We start from the raw sequence: 21,077 nt of genomic DNA, 5'->3' as shown, positions 1-21,077 counted from the left end.
CCTTAAGTTGTTTCAGGAATTTTGGCCACAACAATGCAGGAGTAACCAGTGCAGGTTATTGTCACCAGTGAATCTACAGAGTATTTAAAAATGGTTTTGCTTTGTGTAAGTCACTAAAGTTTAAGCTACTAAGTGTATACTTCCAAGTCAGGGCCACTGAGTAGGGCTGCACAGCCTCTATTAACATTTTGTGGTTAAAGGGGAGCATGAAATAGTGTTAGTACCATTTTCGATTATACAGCTGCAATGTGAGAGCTGGGAAAACCACACTTTTTTTTGGACAGTCCTGGGACTTGAACTCAGGGCCTGGGGACTGTCCCTGAGCTTCTTTTGCTCAAGGCTAGTACTCTAATCACTTGAGCCACAGCACCATGTCTGGATTTTTCTGTTTATGTAGTACTGAGGAATCAAACCCAGGGCTTCATGCAAACACTTTACCACTAAGTCACCTTCCCAGCCCATAAACCACATTTTAAAGTTCATGTCCATGGGGCTGGGAAGGTGGTTCAATGGTAAAGTGCTTGTCTCCCATGCATCAGGCCCTAGGTTTGATTCCCCAGCACCACATAAGCAGAAAAAGCCAGAAGTGGCGCTGTGGCCCAAGTGGTAGAGTGCTAGCCTTGAGCTGAAGAGCTGAGGGACAGCGCCCAGGCCCAGAGTATGTCCAACTCCCTCATTACACAAATAAGGTGAGGTTCATTTCATGTCTGAAAAGAATTCTTCCTCTCCCACATAAAACCAGCTTTCTCAGTGTTTTCTTTATGTTGTTTTTTTTTTCTTCTCATGGGACAATTTGTCTTTACTGTGGTCTATAAAGTTTCTGAGTTCTATGAGCTTTGGCAACACAGTCATTTCCTCCACAGTGGGTGATAGGTACACATCTCTCCCCTTGCTTAGTGTCAGCCGTTCCCTCTTTCCCGCTCATTCCCGCCCCCTCTCCCCCCATTGCTGCCATTGAGTTGCTCAGTTTGTTTTGATCATTGTCCAGAGCAGTTGATGGGTCCCGCTGCTGTATGTCCTCCCTTCCCCCCCCTTTTTTGTGTCCTCCTACTCTCCTGTTTCCTCCTCCTATGTTTTTTAAAATACTTTTTTATTGTAAAAATACTGTAAGTAAGGTAATGAGTACATTTCCTATCTCGTATTGTTACCTCCTCTTTTTTGGGGGGGGTCCGGTCGTGGGGCCTGAACTCTGGGCCTGGGTGCTGTCCCTCAGCTCTTCAGCTCAAGGCTAGCGCTCTACCACTTGAGCCACAACACCACTTCCGGCTTTTTTCTTTTTGCTTATGTGGTGCTGAGGAATCAAACCCAGGGCCTCATCCATGCAAAGCAAGCGCTCTACCACTGAGCCACCTTCCCAGCCCTACCTCCTTTATGTTTTATAGATTTTTTTTGCCAGTCCTGGGGCTTGAACTCAGGGCCTGGGACTGTCCCTGAGCTTCTTTTCGCTCAAGGCTAGAACTCTACCACTTTTGCCACAGCACCACTTTGGGCTTTTTCTGTGTATGTGATACTGAGGAGCTGAATCCAGGGCCTCATGCACGCTAAGCAAGTGCTCTACCACTGAGCCACGTTCCATCCCTGCTTTATACATGTTAAAGAGCTCTTTTACCCACCTGGGACAGGAGTAGATGCAGAAGCTGATGCATTTTGCAAGCATTGCTCATTGATCTGAATATATTGGCACAGGTTAGCACCATGAACAGACCAGACTGGTCAGTGCCACCTGGCAGTGGCACACAAGACCTGCTCAGAAAGGCCACATGATCTGTTGAATGGACAGCTTCCACTATTGCTAATTTTTACACTGGGTTCCACAAAGTACACAGCCACTCCCAATGACATGTTAGTCTTCTGAGAAACCAAACCCAGATAAGTGGCCTGAGAATACTGTTTGGTTCTGCCTGCCTGGCTGCCTGGCTGCCTGGGAAGACCAAGAGGTGAACCAAGAAAGCATATTGACATAGCAACATTCAGTTTACACCAGGACTGTCACGTGAGCTGTTGAGGAGCCATAGCCTCACCAATGTCTGGAGTCGAGTCTGTGTCAACAGAAATCCACCAGGAAGGGCATGCAATTTATTTATTAGTAGGCAAATGTCTTTTACAAAGCTCTTTAAAAGCGAAAATGAAGCTGGGAGTGATGAGGCGGGCTGTAATTCCAGCCCTTGGAAGGTTGGGGCAGGCTTGTGAATGTGAGGCCAGCCTGGGCTGCATAGCAAGTCCAAAAAAGAAAACAAGTGAAAATCAATGCCTTGTTTTTTTGTAAGACAGATCATCCAGATGTTCTATAGCTGTGCTACAGAGGAAGTTACAAAGTCAATAACGGATTCTGGAGTTTGTCCAAAGGGACCATAGGAAGTAAAAATGCTGATCCTAGGCCAGGGAAGAGAGATGTTCTTGGAGCATCCTGGAGCACCAGTCAGAAAGATTTTTCATGTTCCTTCTCAGTCCAGGGATAAATATCACCAAGTCTAACACCAAACTCTCTGTCTGCCAGGTCACTTCCTGATTAGCAATTTGATTTGGTGTCTGTGTCCCTTTTTTCTAGTACCAGATCAATACTGAGCACGGTTTAAGTCATCTTTATGAGTGAGAATGCAGGCCAAATAAAATCTTTTGACCATTCAACAACCCCGTTTACATAGCTCTGGTTTCCTGCTAAAGTCCAGTGGCCACTGCTTCCTGCAAGGTGTTGGCTTCCTGCTTGTGGAAGAGCACTGTGAGTTGCACATTGTTCTTGCTGGGGCTCAGAAAATAGAACCCAAAGCAAAGCTTTACTGAGCATTTCGCATTGAAGGATGCTGCATGCCTCAGAAGTAGCTCAAAGCCTTCTGCTTCTCTGTGTCTCCCTTCTTTTTCTCTCCTGAAGCAAGTCATAGATATTAGAATTCCTCTTCCACAAGATAGGTCATAGAAACTTTTACTCCTTTCCCTCAAAGCCAGCCATAAAACTTACAATTATACTTAAATAATTCAACTTAGAATTAGATTCTAACCTCCCTTTATCTGTATTTCTGCCTAGAAAATGGACATCAAGAAAATATGAGCTGGGCACCAGTGGCTCACACCTATAATCCTAGTTACTCAGGAGGCTGAGATCTGAGGATTGGGGTTCTAAGCCAGTCCAGGCAGGAAAGTCCAGGAGACTCTTAATTCCAATGACCCACCAGAAAACTGGAAGTGGAGCTATAGGTTAAAGTGGTAGAGCATTAGCCTTGAGTGAAAGCTCAGGGACAGTGCCCAGTCAGAGTTCAAAGTCCCAAGACTGACCGAAAAAAAATTTCTGACTTACCTTTGACCTAGTCTTCTGATTCTCTCTCCTCCCTCCCCCCTCCCTCCCTCCCTTCCTCCCTCCCTCCCCATCTCACTTTCTCTTTCTCTCTATATGTCTCTCTATATGTCTATAATCTATCTAATTTTATTTTCATCCACGAGACCTTTGGAAGTATGGGACAATCTATCACTGTTGAGCCATACCTGTTTTGCTCAATCACATTTTCTTTCCTCTGGGTTTTTTGTTTGTTTTTGAGACCAGGTCTTCATATGTAGCTCAGACTGTCCCTGAACTTCAGATCCTCTTGACTTTGAACTTGAGATCCTTTTGTCTTTTCCTCCAAGATTACAGACGTGTATGATAATGAATGTTGCATCTATCCATTAATCTACCTATTACCTATCTTTATCTATCTCTGTCTGTCTGTCTATCATCATCTACTATCTCTTTTTGCAGTACTGGGAATGAAACTCTAGGCATGTAACTCTAGAGCACACTAGCCAAATACTCTACCCCTGAGCTGCACTCTCAACTATATAATCCCATTTCTACATAGTTGCCCATGCTTCATTGATCTTCAATATAAAAATAAAGCTCTCCCTAGTTCTTTGGATCTTCATTCTGAAGGTTCATATGTCTCATCAAACATGGACTAAATAAATTTGTTTTAGCTTTCCCTTTGTTAACCCGTTGCTGTTACAGTAGTGTGGGCTGTGCATCTTGGGCTGGCTGGGACTCTTTTCCTCCCACTATGTCCTCAACCTAGTCACTTTTTGGAGGAAGGAGGCGGAGCAAGACATCCTCATGAGTTTTCATCTTTATAATCTTGACAGGTCCACTTTCTTTTCTGTTCTCAAGTTTCTTTTCAAATCCTGTATCCTAACGATTTTATACACGGTAGAGGTGATAGGAAGTCATTATTCTTCTCTAGAATTCTCAGTACATTCCTTTAAGATTGCTGGTGGCCAAACTTCTACATCTAGCTTCCCATAACTGGACAGGTGTGAAGCATGGATTCTCCCATGCTTAGGTGATTGTGCTAATTAATTAGCTTTCCCAGCAGAAACAACTTAGATGTAGGAATATTAAGCGTTGGCCCATGGTTTTGGAGGGTTCAGTTCGTGGTTGCTTGGCCCCATACAGTTAGGCAGAATATCATGACAATCGGGGAGTATGTGCTAGAGGATCTTCTTCACCTCATGGCAGACAGGAAACAGAGAGAAAGGTTCCAGGAACAAGATAGGAACAAAAGCAGCACCCTATGACCAACTCTTCCAGGTGAGCGCCAGAACCTCCCCAGAATGATGTACTTAGGTTTTGAATTTGTGTGGGATATTTTGTTCAAGCCATAACAGTGATCAAGAGGTAAATCACATTTCTATTAAGAAACTATTTTGGTGGATGGAGTTATGATCACTTCATGGAGAGTGAAAAGTGTTTGTAGACTTCAAAATTCATCAGTGGTCAGACACTTAGTCAATGTGTTTGTTGGACTTTGGCCCCTTCATCCAAACTGTTAACCATTTGGGCAAAGAATAAACTTTGTTTTCTCCTGGTTTGGGGGTAAATCACTGTTAGGGTTTCTGGAAGAGCAGTCTCCTGTTTCTTGTTACTAAAAACATCAGGTTAAAAAGATATCCATCCAGCTAATAATCTACTTGCTCGAAACCACTCCTCAGATTGTTTTTGCTTTACAGTGGAGGAAAGCTGAGAGGCTTTGGAATGGGCATGTCTGGTTCCAGCTGAAGTTTATAGAGAAGGTTAAATCTACTTTTCTCCTTTTTCCTGTAATCCTGCTTCACAAATCCTGTCAAAATAATTGGTTTACAGGAAGGAGACTATTGATAAACTAACCCAGCTACTAAAATGGTGTTTGGGAAGAAGGAAGGATTAAGTACTTATTGAAATCCTACCAACCAGGCGTTTTTAAAATACATGCTCTTGTTAGCGCCTGTGATGTTTCTCAGCAACCTTGGGAGGTCTGGAATGCAAGTTTCTCACACATAGAAGCAAACCGTGGAAGCGCTTGGTGATTTATATAAGGTTCCACACTCGGAAGTTCAACCCAGGAAGCTTTTTTGTGGTGGTGGTGGTGGTGGTTTATTGAGGTTTGAACTCAAGGCCTTGTGCTTGCTAGGCTGGTGCCTTACCACTTGAGTTACAACTCCAACTCCCATCCTGAGTTTTTAGCCCCCAAGCTCACAGTTTCATTAAGTCAAAGCATTCCTCCTAAAAGTGAATACAGGGATGATGATGTCAATCATGGTATCACTTACCAAGTTTTTAAAAGTGAAGAAAGAGCTTCACACTGAGGAATGGTTTATGAGAAAACAGAATGAGATGAAATTATTATTTTTTAATTTTTTTTTTTTTTGGTGTCAGTCCTGGGGCTTGAACTCTGGGCCTGGTCCCTGTCCCTGAGCTTTCTCACTCAGGGTTAGAGCTCCACCGCTTGAACCACAACTCCACTTTCAGCTTTTTGGTAGCTCATTGGCGACTAGAGTTTCATGGACTTTCAAATCTTGATCCTCAGATCTAAGCCTCTTGAGTAGCTAGGATTACAGGCGTGAGCCAAGTGGCCCAGAACCAAGGTCTGTGGACATGAGTGAACTTTCCAAACATTTAGGATCCTTGGTGCCTTGGAAGATAAGAGCATAGAAGGAGGAGCTAATGTGGGGAAGGAAAGGGTCTGCTGAGGTTAATCTTTTTTTTTTTGGGGGGGGGTCCAGTCATGGGGTCTGAACTCTGGGACTGGGTGCTGTCCCTCAGCTCTTCAGCTCAAGGCTAACGCTCTACCGCTTGAGCCACAGCACCACTTCTGGCTTTTTTTTCTGATTATGTGGTGTTGAGGAATCGAACCCAGGGCCTCAAGCATGCAAGGCAAAGCGCTCTACCACTGAGCCACCTTCCCAGTCCTGGGTCTGCTGAGGTGGAGGCAGGAGGATGGGGACTTTAAGACAAATTTATTCTATCTGCCAAGTCCTAGGCCAGACTGGACCACATAAGCAAGACATTGTCTCGAGATAAGACATTGTCTCTAAATAAGTTAAGAAAGCTAATAAGTAAATAAATAAATGCATAAGCTTCCTCTACCTAGTGGTACAAGGAAAGCTTTGGAAGGAAGGAAGGAAGGAAGGAGGGGAGGGAGGAAGGGAGGAAGGGAGGAAGGAAGGAAGGAAGGAAGGATTCAATGCATGGTTCCTGGCTTTGGTGTGGAGGAGGTTGTGCAGAAAACTAGAGATTTGCCTCTAAGAGCTGAAAGTGACCCCTGACTGGCAGCCAGGAAAGAAACTTCAGCCGAACAGCCATACCAGACAGAACCTGCCAATCATCTTGGCAAGCAATCTTCTCCAGCGCCTCCTGGGAGGAATGCAGCCCGCCTGACACTTGGTGTTGCTCCTGTGAGGACTTAGAGACCCAGAGACGCTCACCTATAAAACTGTGAGATCATACATGAATGTCGTTCTAAGCAGCTGACGTCATGGTGATCTGTACTTAGCCATGGGAAATACGCACATTTGCTTATGGTAGTACCCAGTGTAGTTGGTTCTCTGGGGTCCCAGGTTGAGAAGGAAGCAGTACAGACAGAGAGTGCTCAGACAAACCTTGTCTCTACTAACCAGAGAAAGCCTTTCCCTGGTCCTCCTTCCCTAAACAGTCCAGTGTAACAACGATTTGTGTGGCATTTACACTGTATTAGGTGTCACCTATCACTGAGATATAATATAAACTCTACCAGAGGATGTATGTAGGTTACATGCACATGAAAGGTTTTGGACATCCTTAGATTTGGGTATCCACGAGGCTCCTAGAACCAGTTCCCGAAGGGTGTCAACCAGAACAGCCTTGCTACAGAAACTTCCCAGACACTTTGTGTTTAGCATGGAGATGGAGAAACTGGAACAAGAGAGCGGGAAACATAGACTGCAACTGGGGCTTCAGCTATGAGCAGAACGAGTCAGCATTGACCAATGAGAAGAGTTGGCTGCCCTTGAGCAAAGGGAAAGGCAGGCTTTGGTTGGTGTGCTGGCCTGGGCAGACAGAAGGTCACTGACTTCCTGTAGAGCATTAAGTGATTTAGCTCTGAAGGTGGCAATGAAGACACTAACTGTGCTTTCCAACCGGATCAGGCAAAGATCCAAGGGTTCATTTGCCTGAAGTCCCCTTGTGCTTGCCCATAACTCCCTCAGAATTCATTCTGATGGCTGTGTGTGTGTCAGGGGAGGTACTGGTGTTTGCATTCAGGATCTCAAGCACTCACTTGTTTGTTTGTTTGTTTGTTTTGCTCAGGGTTGATACTATACTCCCTGAGCCACACCTCTACTTCTGGCTTTTTGCTAGTTAGTTGGAGATAAGGGTTTCTTGTATTTGTCTTTCTGGGCTGGCTTTGAACCTGTATCCTCAGATCTCAGCCTTCTGAGGCTGAGGCACCAGTGTCTGGCCAGATTGATTGCTTTTCCTTGATCTTTTTGACTGCTCGTGGAGATGAGAAAAGCATTTTTTCTTCTTCAAGACGGAGTCTCTGTGTAGTTCAGACTGACCATGGGCTTGTAATTCTCCTCCCTCAGTCTGGGAGGACAGGCCTGGGATACCAGGCCAGCTAAAAATGTGATTTGTTGATGTTGCCTTCGCATAGCACTGGAGAACTGTTCGGGTGCTTGAGGAAAGTATAGGGGTTCGTGATCAAGTTCCTGTCCTTGGAAGGCCCCTGTATGTTGTCAGGCAGTGGCTAAATCAGAGGGACAAAGACAAGTTGAGCCCAGAACATTGCAAGGTTATCTGGAGGGCGTACTGGCAACTGGGGCTCTCTAGAGTGTTATCTAGAAGAAAACCTGCTTCCTGCTTGTGTACTTCTGTTCCTTGGAAGACTGGTCGTCTGAGGACAAAGTTAGCTAAGGTGATGATGTCATTGCTTGTGCAGTCTAACCTACAAACGCCTTGCCCCAAAGCAATCAGGGCTGATAAAGGGGACCTCCGCTCCGCGGAGACAGTGTTCAGTATTTTCCTGGAACTCCCGCGTAATGCTGAGGAGTAGATCACTGATAGGGCTGGGAATGTGGCTTAGTGGTGCTTGTCTAGCATGCATGAAATCCTGGGTTCGATTCCTCAGCACCATGTACACAGAAAAAGCCCGAAGTGGCACTGTGGCTTAAGTGGGAGAGTGCTAGCCTTGAGCAAAAGAAGCTCAGGGACAGCGCCCAGGCCCTGAGTTCAAGTGCCAGGACTGGCAAAAAAAAAAAAAGAAAGGAATCATTAGTAAGGAACACTTGGGAGGGACAGAGGTGCCGGTTATTTTGCCGGATGCCCCAGACCTCAGCAGGGCAGTGCACATAGGCCCACCAGCTTTCCTGCTGGGTAGTTTCCACAAACCCTGTATTTTATAGCCAGGTGCTCTGGCTCATACCTGTCATCCGTGCTGTGTGGTGGACTGTGATTGAAAGGGTTGACGTTCCAAGGCCAGGCGGGGTTGAAAAGTCCCCAAGACTCCAGCACAGTGAAAGACGCTGTCATCCATGCCAGGCAGGAAGTGAAGGTTGGGAGGATCTAGGACCAGTCAACCTGAGTGCTGGGAACAGGGATTTTCAAAGATGGGCAGGAATTTTCCAGCTACTCCAAGTCGGGGGACGAATCTTCCCAGGATAGTGAACAATATGTTCCCAAGGAGGAGCTGGGGAACAGGAGGATCTGAGGAATAGGAGGATCTGGGGAATAGGAGGTTCTGGGGAATAGGAGGAGCTGGGGACTTGGAGGAGCTGGGGAATAGGAGGAGCTGGGGAACAGGAGGAGCTGGGGACTTGGAGCAGCTGGGGAACAGGAGGAGCTGGGGAGTAGGAGGAGCTGGGGACTTGGAGGAGCTGGGGAGTAGGAGAGCTCAGTTTGGAGCTAGTGCAGTGTTCGCACCACATGTGGCAGGCGCTACCTGTGGTAATTCGGGTCGGGGTGAGCAACAGGGAGCCTGGTTGAGGTGATCCAATAGGATTTGGCGTTTGCTCTTTTGCTCCAGTTTTACTATGTAATCCAGGATGCCCTTGAACTCCATCTTGTCTCAGTTCCCGAGTGCTGAGGTCGGCAGCACCAGGCTTGACTAGAAATAATTTTTGGCAGCAGAATAAAGAAAAAGAAAATTGGAGGGAGAGATTGAAGTTCAGCAATAACCGTGAGGCAATGGTGCTGGGATGGGACACCAGGGCCTAGCGGCAGTGCTGACTGACTGAGCTGAAAGATACATTGGTTGGCGTTTGGGAGGGACCGCTTTCTCTCTGCCTCCCTTCCTGTCTCTCCCTCTCCCTCTTCCTCTCCCTCCCTCCCTCTTCTCTCTCCTCTTTCTCTCCCTCTCTCTCTTCTCTCTCTCTTCCTCTTCCTGTCCCTCTTCCTCTCTCTCCTTTTCCTCTCCCTTTCTTTCTCTCTCTTTCCCTCTCCCTCTTCCTCTCCCTCCCTCTCTCTCCCTCTCTCTCCTCTTTCTCTCCCTTTCTCTCTCCCTTTCTCTTCTCTCTTTCCCTCTTCCTGTCCCTCTCCCTCCCTCTCTCTTCTCTCTCTCCTTCTTCCTGTCACTCTCCCTCTCTCTCTCCTCTTTCTCTCCCTTTCTCTCTCCTTCTTTCCCTCTCCCTCCCTCCCTCTCTCTCCCTGGCACTGTACCATTTGAGTCATAGTTCCACTTCCTGCTTTTTGGTGATTAATAGGCGATAGGAGTCTTAGAGACTTTCCTGCCCAGTCTGACTTCGAACCACAACTCTAAGATTTCAGCCTGCTAAGTAACTAAAATGACAGGTGTGACTGGGTTTTGATTGCCTTTAAGAGAGAAAATTTGCAATTGATAAGACTTTAATGTCACTGGATACAGAGACATAAAAAGGAGGAAAATCGCTAATTGTTGGCATCTCTTACTGGATAAAGCTTAAGACTAAGCCCATAAAAATGCTCAGAAATAGTCCTATAAGACGCACATCTTCATACCATTATCTGGTCCTGAATTTGATGTAATTTTATTTCCAACTTCCAACTTCCTCCTATGAACCAGAACTCTCTAAGCTCTTACCCAGCCCCTTGCTAATTTCTACTCTGCAGGGATTCTCTTAATATTTCCAAGTTCTTTACAGACAGAAAACCAAAAGCAACTTACTTTTCCAACACATGTTTGTCTATGAAAATATTTGCTAGCATGGGACTTAAAAGAAGCGTGAGAATAATGTGGCATGACCAAGAACAAAGAAGAAAAAGTATCAGGCTTACCAATGCATGAATATGAGGTTTCTTTTCAATACAAGCCACACAGAACAAGAATAGCATTGTTCATAGTGCTTCAGGTCACCTCGACCTTATTCCATATTTAACTGCATCATAAACACAGTTTTTCTAGGCTACAGAAAGAAATGTCAGCCTCAGTGTGTTTAAAAAATGATTAAGTGGGTAACATTGATCAAGGTGCATTGTACTCATAAACTGACATGTTGCACTGAAACCCTTTTGTACAACTACTCAAAGATAATTTAAAAAACCTCTTAATGATCAAGCTGGATGCTAGTGCTGCTGGCTTATGCCTGGTCTTTTAGCTACCTAGAAGGCTAAGATGTAAGGATCATGGCTCAAAGCTCAGCCTGGGCATGAGACTCTAATTAACCACCATAAAAGCTAGAGGTGGAGCTGTGGCTCATTAAGAGGAAAAAGCTAAGGGGTAGCAACCAGCCGTGTTGAAGACCCAGTACCAACATACATAGACACACACACACACACACACACACACACACACACAGAGAGAAAGAGAAGAAGATCAAGAAAGATGATCAACACAGAATAAACAAAATCATTTGTTTCTGTAGGCTGAAATCTGTACAAAGATCATGGATATTACATATATATTATATTTTTAAGAATTTTAAGTGAACTATCAGGGCTATACATGGATTTTGAAAATGATTTTAAGTGTCAAAAATTTGGGAAGCATATCATATGATATTGTGAATTCCCAGGGTTACTGAGCAGCTTTTGTAAAAGAAGATTAGCAGAACAGCTCATTGGTCAAATTGACCCCATCAACTCTTATGCATCTGTGAACCAAGAACAGTTTTGAAAATTTAAAATCATCAGGGGAGGGGCTGGGAAGGTGGCTCAGTGGTAGAGTGCTTGCCTCACATGCATGAGGCCCTGGGTTCGATTCCTCAGCATACCATAAGCAGATAAAGCTGGAAGTGGTGCTGTGGCTCCAGTGGTAGAATGCTAGCCTTGAGCTGAAGAGCTGAGGGACAGCACCCAGGCCCAGAGTTCAAGCCCCATGACCAAAAAAAAAAAAAAAAATCTTTGGGGGAACGACATATAACAGTTCTTTAGAGTTCAAATGTCAATGTCTATAAATAAAGTTTTATTGGAACACAGCTTACTCATGCATTTTATATTGGCTGGGTTCTTGCCACCATAGGAGAGCTGAGTAACTATAACAGAGACCTTCCATCCCATAAAACCTGAGGTATTTATGAAAATCTGGTTCTTCCCAGAAAATATTTGCTGGTCCTTGTTTTAAGACCTATCATCTAAAGAAAGACAAGGATGGAGAGTTCCTGTGTGAGTAAACACCATGTTTTAAATGTACACACACATAGAAACGTAGTAAACATAATTCTTTCTAGGAACCTTATTAAATAGAATAAAACAACTGGCATACTGTTTCTGTATTTTGGATGTTTATTCTCCCACCCTATATCAGAGGATCATGGCAATCAAGAACATGGGTGTTAAACACACACACACACACACAACATAGGTAATAAGGTCATTCGTATTCCTTGAGTCTTCATTAGCTCTCTGTAGCCTGCAGTTACAGACCCAGCCTCTTGTAGAACTCAGGTTTCCTATAAAAATAGGAATAACAAAACCAATTCCGGAGAGTTGTGGTTGACTATGAAGTAGGTAATTGAGACAACTTTTTAAACAGGAGTTTCTTAGCTAAGTACCTGATACCTAGCAGGTATAAACAAAATCTTACTCTGATCATCACCATCACCACCATCACTTCTTGGAATTCTTCTCCTCCTGCTTAGCACTTTTGCTTTAACAAGGAGGTCCAGGAGATTCTCCATCTACAGTTTTATGTAACCAGAAGCGACCTTCCTTTTGTAATACTTTGAGTCTCCAGTTATATGAATGTAAGAGCACATTTGATGGGAGAGTGGAGAAAGAATTTAGGAAGTCCAGAAACAGCACATCCTAGTGCTAACAAGTGCTGGCTAGCTGTCGACATCTGGGTTACAGATTGTGAGAGGTACCCTGGGATCGTGTTTCAAGGCTAGACTCTTGAACATTTTGCTTCAGAGAGTTCACACTTCTTTGACGGATTGTGGATGAATGCTACCTGGATTTAGGAGCTAACATTTTATTTTTTATTTTTTTAAAGAGTGGATGAAGAGGTGTTTTTTTTTTTTTTTTTTGGTCATATCCCATTTTATGTTAGGCGTAATTGGTCATTTTCCTTTTATTATTTCCTACCAGAACAGCTCTTAGGAAAGCATGAGGGTGTGATTCTTGAAATGCACTACGCTCTGTGCTGGGTCCCCAGCCACCTGCCTCCTGCCTGAGCTTGCTCGGCCCTTGGGCTCATTACACAGAGGAGTCGGCCAAGGCCCCTTAGGGCAGACTCTTGGTTCCTAGGCAGCAGTACTGCATAGCCTTTCTTTCCTGTTTTGAAACAGGTCCCGAGCATCCTCCGCAGAGACTCTTCAGCAAACCAGCGCCACTCTGGAAATGACGAAGAGCTCTCTGTACTTGTTCCTCGGAAATCTCTTTCTGAACCCCGCTAAAAGGGGACAGAACATCCCTCTCATCAAAGCTGTACCACAGCCTGATCTCCCCACCGAACTGGCTAAAGAAACATCAAGGTAGGACAAGGTTCCACCATGAGGCTTCGAGAAAGAATTCCTCTAGGCTCTCTTCCCTCACTTTTAAAATCATATGGAAGAAGTTTTACAAGTCTTATTTTTACTTGTTGCACTTTCTATCTTGACACAGTGTTTTGAGAAAAATACCTTTAAATGTCTCTCTCTCTCTCTCTCTCTCTCTCTCTCTCTCTCTCTCTCTCTCTCTCTCTCTCTCTCTCTCTCGGCTTGAACTCTGGGCCTGGGCTCTGTCCCTCAGCTCTTCAGCTCAAGGAAAGTGCTCTACCACTTGAGCCACAGCACCACTTTCAGTTTTCTGGTGGTGACTTGGAGATAGGAGTCTCATGGGCTTTCCTGCCTGGGCTGGCTTTGAACCACGATCCTCAGATCTCAGCCTCCTGAGTAACTAGGATTATAGGAGTGAGCCACTGGCATCTGGGATTTTTCTCTTTTCTTTTACTCCTCTCTCTCTCTCTCTCTCTCTCTCTCTCTCTCTCTCTCTCTCTCTCTCTCTCTCTCTCTCTCTCTCTCTCTCTCTCTCTCTCTCTGCCAACTCAGGGCCTAGGCACTGTTCCAGATCATTTTTGTGCTTAAGGCTAATGTTCTACCACTGAAGCCACAGAGCCACCTCTGGATTTTTCTAAGTAGTTTATTGTAGATAAGTAGCTAGGATTGATAGGCATGAACCACTGGTGCCTGGCTAATTTCATTTTTTTTAATTTTAATTTTTAGTTTTGTGTCCGTACTGGGACCTGAACCCTGGGCCTAGGCACTGTCCTTTATCTTTTTCCGCTTAAGACTCTACCGCTTGGGCCACACCTCTACTTCTGAATTACTTTTTCTAGTAATTAATTGGAGCTTCGAGTCACAGACTTTTCTTGCCTGGGTGGGCTTCCACTGTGGCCCTCAGATCGCAGCCTCCTGAGCAACTGGGATTACAAGCGTGAGTCACCAGACTCTGGCTGGATTTCATTATTGTTCCTGAATTATATTTGGGCAGAAACTGTTCATTGACTTTAGCCATTCGGAAGAAGCATACAAGTGGTTACAGTTCTTCTATCTTCTTGTCGGATTTATGGTTAAGACAGACACAAAACTCACACATTAGCCTGGTATGTGGATAAAACCCAAACCCGTTTTGGTGGGGAGGGAGAGGTAGGGGCCGGGGTGGGGGTGGGGGGCTGTTCACGAGTAGGAGTAACTCTCATCATCATATTCCAGCTCGCCCTCCTCCTCGTCATCCAGCAGCCCATACTTAAACTTCCGGTAGACAGTGCCATCTTGGCCCATGTAGACAATGTCGTCTTCGTCATCTTCATCATAGTCCCGGTCCCTGTACTCGATCACCTGATCTTCAAAGCTGGTGCTCTGGAGATAGCTGCTCATGTAGGAAGAGTGAGGCTGGCTAGGGTTAGACAGCTTTTCATAGCCCGCCTTTTCCACCGGCTGGACTCGGCTCCAGGGCTTCTTCCAGATAACCACCGAGGCCCCGAGCAGGAGCAGCAGCATGAGGGAGGAGGTGACCAGCAGGGCCGTCTTGGAACGCTCAGCCGCAGGCCTGGCCTTCCCCGCTGGCAGGACGCACTCCTCTGATGGAGGGAGGGAGGGAGAGAGGAAGACACAGATTGGGATCAGTCGCCTCTGAGGTAAAGAACTTCACTTCTGCTTTTTGTACCTCACATAGTAGAGTCCACTGTCTCTGGCTTTCTAAAGTGGTTCAGCACTGCCTAAAACTGTGCTATATACTCCGTGAGAGTCCCAGTCTAAGACTGATAAAGCCGAAAATCCTAGGAAGAAGGTGGGTTTGAGATCCAAAGGGAGCCCTTGCAGTTCTGTAACTCATGGGTCAGTTTGCAAGTGTCCACTTATCAACTGCTTTTTCTTCCTATTCACATCCTGAGAAAATAGTTAAACTTGGGCCTTGCTTTAGCTACACACACATGCACACACACACACACACACACACACACACACACACACACACACACACACACACACACACACGTATGCATTTGTCCAGGACCAGGACTCAGACTCAGTATCTGAGAGCCACAGCTCCAACCCTGCTTCTGCTGTGTGTGTGTGTGTGTGTGTGTGTGTGTGTGTGTGTGTGTGTGTGTGTGTGTGTGTGTGAGTATGTGTGTGTAGTTTGAAGTCAGGGTCCAGATGCTATCCCCCAGCTTTTGTGCTCAAGTCTAGCGCTCTACCACTTGAGCCACAGCTCCACATCTTGCTCTTTTATTACTTTATTAGAGATAAGAGTCTCAAGGTCTTCCCTGCCTCAGATTTCAGCCCCCTGAATAGCTAGGATTAGAGGTATGAGCCACTGGATCCTGGCTACTTTAGCTGGTTTTACATGCAACCCTGAGCTTTTCTAAGATTGAGGCTTTAGAGTTACTCTTAAGCCTGACCCAAATAACTGTTCCATCCTCTAAGGACAGGAGAGACTAGTTTATAAAAACCTACTGACGTTTGCAGTCATATGAGGCTTTAGACATTATTCAGGCTAACCTACTCTTTGACAGTTGAAGAAACTAAGGCCTATGGAGAGGAAGGGAGGTGTCTCTTTGGCAGAGACAAGATCTGATTTGTGGAACAACTGGAAATTCCAATCCATCATCCCTAACTCCATTTAGCAACCTAGAGACACAAGGACAAAATGTTCTGACAATTGTACATTTGTTTCTTCAAGTTTTATGACCCTCCCTGGCAGGAAAGAGAGTACTGACCATGTTTAAATGCTGATTACTACCTGTAGTGATGGGGATTTCTTCAATCATAATGGACAGTTTTTTTTCTGTTCTCATCCAATCAGCCTCTGCTTCAGTGCTGTGATTGAGGACATGGAGAAACTAAGCAGTGCCACCGAAGTATTAAACCGTAACTTGAGTAAGGAGCTCATTTTTCTTACTTTGCGCTTGTTCATTTTGGTGGTGCAACTTGGAAAATTGATCCCCTTTTATTTCCTTGTATGTTTGTTTCCTTTTCTTTAACTCACCACACAGGAGTACAAAAGAAAGAACTAGAGGGGGAAAAAAAACCCTAGCAGGCCAGATTGGTTGTACAAATATATGGTAAGTTTTCTACAAATATTCATTGAAGCAGTTGGATTTGCCACAGGAGTCTTTGATAAGGATTCTATGTACTAGCTTAATGGATATAATCTTTTTGCCAGGTAGGTTGATTTTTGACCTTTAGGTCTAATTCTTAAGTGCTAAACATCCTCCCCTCTGCTCTCTGTCAGGCTGGGGCTTGAACCCAGGATCTCATATATGCTAGACGAAGACTAACACTGAGCTACATACATCCTAGTGATTCTCTCTCTTTTTAATTCAATTTTTTATTGTTATTATAAAGGTGATGTACAAAGGAGTTAGTTACATAAATTAGGTAAAGAGTACATTTCTTTTTGGAGAATATCACCCCTTCCCTTGCCTTTCTCTCTCTCTCTCTCATTATTGCTATTTCTACACACATTTTTTTTTCAGTTTGATTCTAATGGTCATTATCATGGGATTTTGCTCCTTACATTACTGAAGTTCCTTCTCTATAGTAACAGTGCTGTCATTATTGCATTCATCAATACTAATATTAGCACAGAATTTTCCCTGAAGGAATTGTTAAGGCCCTACAGGGATAGATAAGCAATAAGAGTGTGGTACTCTGATATAAATACTGCCCGAAGTAGGAGAATCAATACGAGACCTTTCAAGGGTATTTCACTGAGAAAGGTGCCATTTATTGATTTATTATTCCTCCTCGTGCACTGCAAAATCAGGGTCAGCCTCTGCTACCTTGTGTCCTTGAAGGAACAGATCATCTCAGTTGGGAAGAAGTGAAGGAGCAAGAGAGCTGGTAAGCATCAGCTGGATGACACTGAGGGACAGCCCCGGCTCAAGCATGTTTGAATTTTTCTAGAAAGATTACCTGAGGAGTTCTTTGTTGGAACAGATTTTCAGAAACTTAGTACCCTACATGCACACGCTTCTGAATTTAAGCCATTGATAAAATGAGTGTCATTATTCTTAGAGGACACAGCATAGACGCTAGGCAATTAGACCTTGAGGGTGTGTGTGTGTGTGTGTGTGTGTGTGTGTGTGTGTGTGTGTGTGTGTGTGTGTGTGTGTGTGAAGAGCTGGGGAACCAGCACCAGGGGTGGTGGCAGAGAGTTGAAGAAGGAATTAGTTTTGGGAAGGATGGTATTTGGAACCTAATTGAAGAGGATGACTAAAACTTTTAAAATGGCTGGTGGCAGTTATGGGTCTTTCTTTCTTTCTTTCTTTCTTTCTTTCTTTCTTTCTTTCTTTCTTTCTTTCTTTCTTTCTTTCTTCTTTCTTTCTTTTAACTTACACAGGGTTATATTCCCACAAATATGACATCATTTTTATCAGGCAATGATTCATGTAGAATCCAAGGAAATGGTCTCTCTGTCTGTACTAGAGAATAAAATTTAAGAATGTGCTTTTCACAAGTGTTTTTTTCTTTGTTGTTGCTGTTGCTTTCTTTTCTCTCTGTCTTGTGTGCTCATCTATCTGTCTTTGGGAGGGTTAAGGGGGCACAGAAATGGAGGGACAAAGGGTAGACGAATGAAGCAATGGTATTTACTAGACTTTCCATTGAAAATGAACTATATAACTTGTGGGTGGGGATGGGAGGGAAAAACAGAGAGAGCGAGGGAAGGGGTGACATTGTCCAAAAAGAAATGTATCCTTTATCTGACTTATGTAATTGTAAGTTCTCTGTATATCACCTTTGTAATAACAAATAAAAAAAAGATTGTGTTTTTCAGCCAGATGCTGGTGGCTCATACCTATAATCCTAGCTACTTAGGAGGGTAGGATATGAGGACTGTGGTTTGAAGCCAGCCTGGGTGAGAAGAGTTGGTCAGACTCCAATTAACCACAAAAAGCCAGAAGGGAAGCTCAAATGGTAATGCACTAGACTTGAGCAACAAAAGCTCAGGGACAGCAAGCATCTAGTCCCTGAGTTCAAGCTCCTGGGCTGGTGCTTCTCTCTCTCTCTCTCTCTCTCTCTCTCTCTCTCTCTCTCTCTCTCTCTCTCTCTCTCTCTCTCTCTCTCTCTCTCTCTCTCTCTCTCTCTCACACACACACACACACACACACAACTTTTTTTCTTAGCCTTCAGTGGAAATTCATTCTTCAATTCTTTTCCTCTCTAATACAAGGAAAAGACTTGGGTTTGCTTCTATAGAAAGAGAAATATTGGCTCCAGCTTAATTGATCCTACTTCTTTTTCTTTCTTCCCCAGGGGGGAAGAATAAAAGAGGAATAAAGTGAATTTGTGAAGGTCACGTTCTGCGCCTGAGGGGTGGCGGTAGAGCGGACATGAGCTTTGCTGTAGGACAGACCCAGACGCTACATTACACTGGGATTCTTCACACGGAGGTGGACTTGGCTGCAGGAATCCAACTCTGAGCCTCGGTCTCTTCTGCAAAACGGGATATACTTATGTTCCAGTCTGGATGCTCAAGTGCTGGAATTTGGTTTCTAGTTGGTGGAACTAGAAAACAGGAAGTGAGTTCCTCATTGGGGGGAGTGTGACACCGGGGCGGGCCCTGTCCCCTGTCCCCACCCTGCGGTGACCGGCTTCAGTCCACCATCTGCTTCCATCCAGGACGCTCTGTCTCACGGGTCCAGAAACAATGGAATCAAAAGCTCCGAACGTATCAGCCCAGACAACCCTTTCCTCCTCTAACATTTCTCTCCGGTAGTCATTATATCAACAAGGACCTAACACACTTGCCCCCTGGGGTGGTGGAATGAGGATTCTAGTAGGCACTCAGCTGACAGGTAGCCTTTGGAGTCTCCTGAGCTTTCTGTCCTTTGCCTGCTGCGGCATTGCTCCTGCTCTGCCCCTCCCCGAGCCTCACCCACCCGTGGTCTCCTGGCAGTCGCAGCAGTCCTGGGGGTCCGTGGGCCTGGCAGCGCTGCAGCAGCCCAGGCAGCGGCTGTGGTCCAGGTGCAGCAGCAGGCCGGCGGGGCACCCGGTGCAGTTCCTGGGGCCGGGCCCCTTGCACTCCATGCAGCTCGCGTGGCAGGCTTCACAACTGAAATTCTCTCCCTGTGAACAACGGTCAGGAAGAACTTTGGAGGGATGATCAAGGCACTGGAGTTTCCAAGTGGGGATTTATCTTGTCTCTGGAACCCAGGAGGCAGATGGGGCAGGACAGGGGAAAGATGGCATATCGGGGGTCCCTTCAACTGTGCTGGGTGAGAGACAGAGCCAACCGTGTGCAACTGAGTTTCAGAACCACTGCTGGACTCTGACCTTTAAGATCCCCTAGAGACCAGGCTTCCAGAATCGCTTTGTTAATGAGCGGAGAGCTCCCGTGCTCAGGGATGGTTCAGGTCGGTCACTGGTTTTGCCTGCTCCACCCTAGATAGGTTTTCATTTTTGATCTTTTATCTCGAAGTCAGTTCCTAATTTCTGTGTGAAATTGAGGAGCCTCGTCCACACTGATGGATCATTTACCACCAGCCCAGTGGCAATGGACCCGTTAAGCTCTCTTAGGTGATGTAATTTCCTGCTCTTGTTGTCACCAGCACACAGGTGGCAGGTCAGTTTCTATTTTCTACTGATGTTGCACTGTAGTTCCTCTTACCCAGCATCCCTCGCTCATTTATGCTAGCTACCCGTTGCAGCCTCTGGGGTTACTAGATTCTCGTGGACTGGAAAAGGAATGATATAAATGGTGACTGTAGTTAAAGCAGTTTAGACAAGAGATGTAAACGATTAAAAAAAAAAGCTTCTCAATGAATTGCTTCTTGTCAGGGGCTGGAAATATGGGCAGGGAAGATACCTTCTATTGTACTCCTGTAACTTTCAAAGTATGGTAAAACAGAAGAAAGAATAGAGTCAAGGATCATAGCTCATTGTTAAAGTACGTGTCTAGTATGTGAGAAGCCATGTTTGATACCTTAGTGCCCCAAACAAAAGACAGATAGATTGGGAGGGAGAGAGGGAGGAAGAGAGGAAGAGAGAGAGAGAGGGAGGGAGACAGACAGACAGACAGAGAGACAGAGAGAGGGAGAAAGAGAGAATCAAACACACAGAGACAAAGAAAGAGAGGAGAGATTTTTAAAAAGATGAGAGATGGAAATTGCCTTTGGTGAGGAACTCATCATATTTTCAACTGTAATTTAAAGAGAGCTTAAATGTGAATAAGCTAGTTTGCTTTAATTTCACCATGGAGACATTTAGGGCTTCTTTCTTTCTTTCTTTCTTTCTTTCTTTCTTTCTTTCTTTCTTTCTTTCTTTCTTTCTTTCTTTCTTTCTTTTTTTCGTTCTCTCTCTCTCTCTCTCTCTCTCTCTCTCTCTCTCTCTCTCTCTCTCTCTCTCTCTCTCTCTCTCTCTCTCTCTCTTTCTTTCTTTCCTGAAAACATGAAGAATGAGTAGAAGTTGGGTGTGATGGAACATGAGAAGCCAGCCTGGGTACCATAGAGTAACCCTACCTCAACAAAAACAAACAAACAAACAAGCAAAAGAGACATGGATAGATTCAGAAAACCTATGGTATCTCTTCAAGCAAATAAGTTCTAACTATATTGTAAAGAAGAGATGGAGAAAAATGAAAGATCAAAATCAACGTGGTTCTCCTATATGTACTCAGTCAGAGGTTTCCAGCTACAGAACCAAGAAGAAGAGAGAAGACAGCTTTTATTTCCAACACAGATAGAAACCCTTAGCATCCTGGACAACCATCACCAGGCTCCTTGGGGGCCCTTAGAACTTCCCCATTGTCTATCTTAGATTGCCTCTGTTCCTGTCCTTCAAGGGAAGGCTGCAGGCAGGCAGTACTATTCCTTCCTGATGTAAGAGAAGATGATTTTAAGGCATTAAACTGAAGTTGTAGTGAGGGTGGGAATGCAGGTGTTTTTGACGGTCCGGGACACTATGGGAACAGAGTTGATATTGTTCTC

General features: G+C 44.9%; 1 protein-coding gene across 4 annotated transcripts in view; it reads right to left on the bottom strand.

Moving 5' to 3' along the window:
* Positions 1–12,672: 12,672 nt before the first annotated feature.
* Pcsk5 (proprotein convertase subtilisin/kexin type 5) overlaps positions 12,673–21,077 on the bottom strand; it is a 394,004-nt gene continuing 385,599 nt past the window's right edge. For 2 of the 4 annotated variants that reach the window (XM_070035766.1, XM_070035767.1), the window contains 2 exons: positions 19,032–19,218; positions 12,673–14,726 (listed from right to left, as the gene is read on the bottom strand). In XM_070035766.1, coding sequence (XP_069891867.1) covers positions 14,323–14,726; positions 19,032–19,218 — 591 coding nt within the window. In that variant the 3' untranslated portion in view covers positions 12,673–14,322. Of the gene's footprint in view, positions 14,727–18,194; positions 18,658–19,031; positions 19,219–21,077 lie in introns of those variants that run through there. The other 2 variants (XM_070035769.1, XM_070035768.1) reach the window with 2 other exon arrangements.

The sequence above is a fragment of the Dipodomys merriami genome, unplaced genomic scaffold, assembly GCF_024711535.1.
Source record: "Dipodomys merriami isolate MVZ:Mamm:240054 unplaced genomic scaffold, mDipMer1.0.p SCAF_26, whole genome shotgun sequence".
Lineage (NCBI taxonomy): Eukaryota > Metazoa > Chordata > Mammalia > Rodentia > Heteromyidae > Dipodomys > Dipodomys merriami.
The sequence above is the reverse complement of the archived record's forward strand: the minus strand, read 5'-3'. Positions and strand labels throughout refer to the sequence as shown.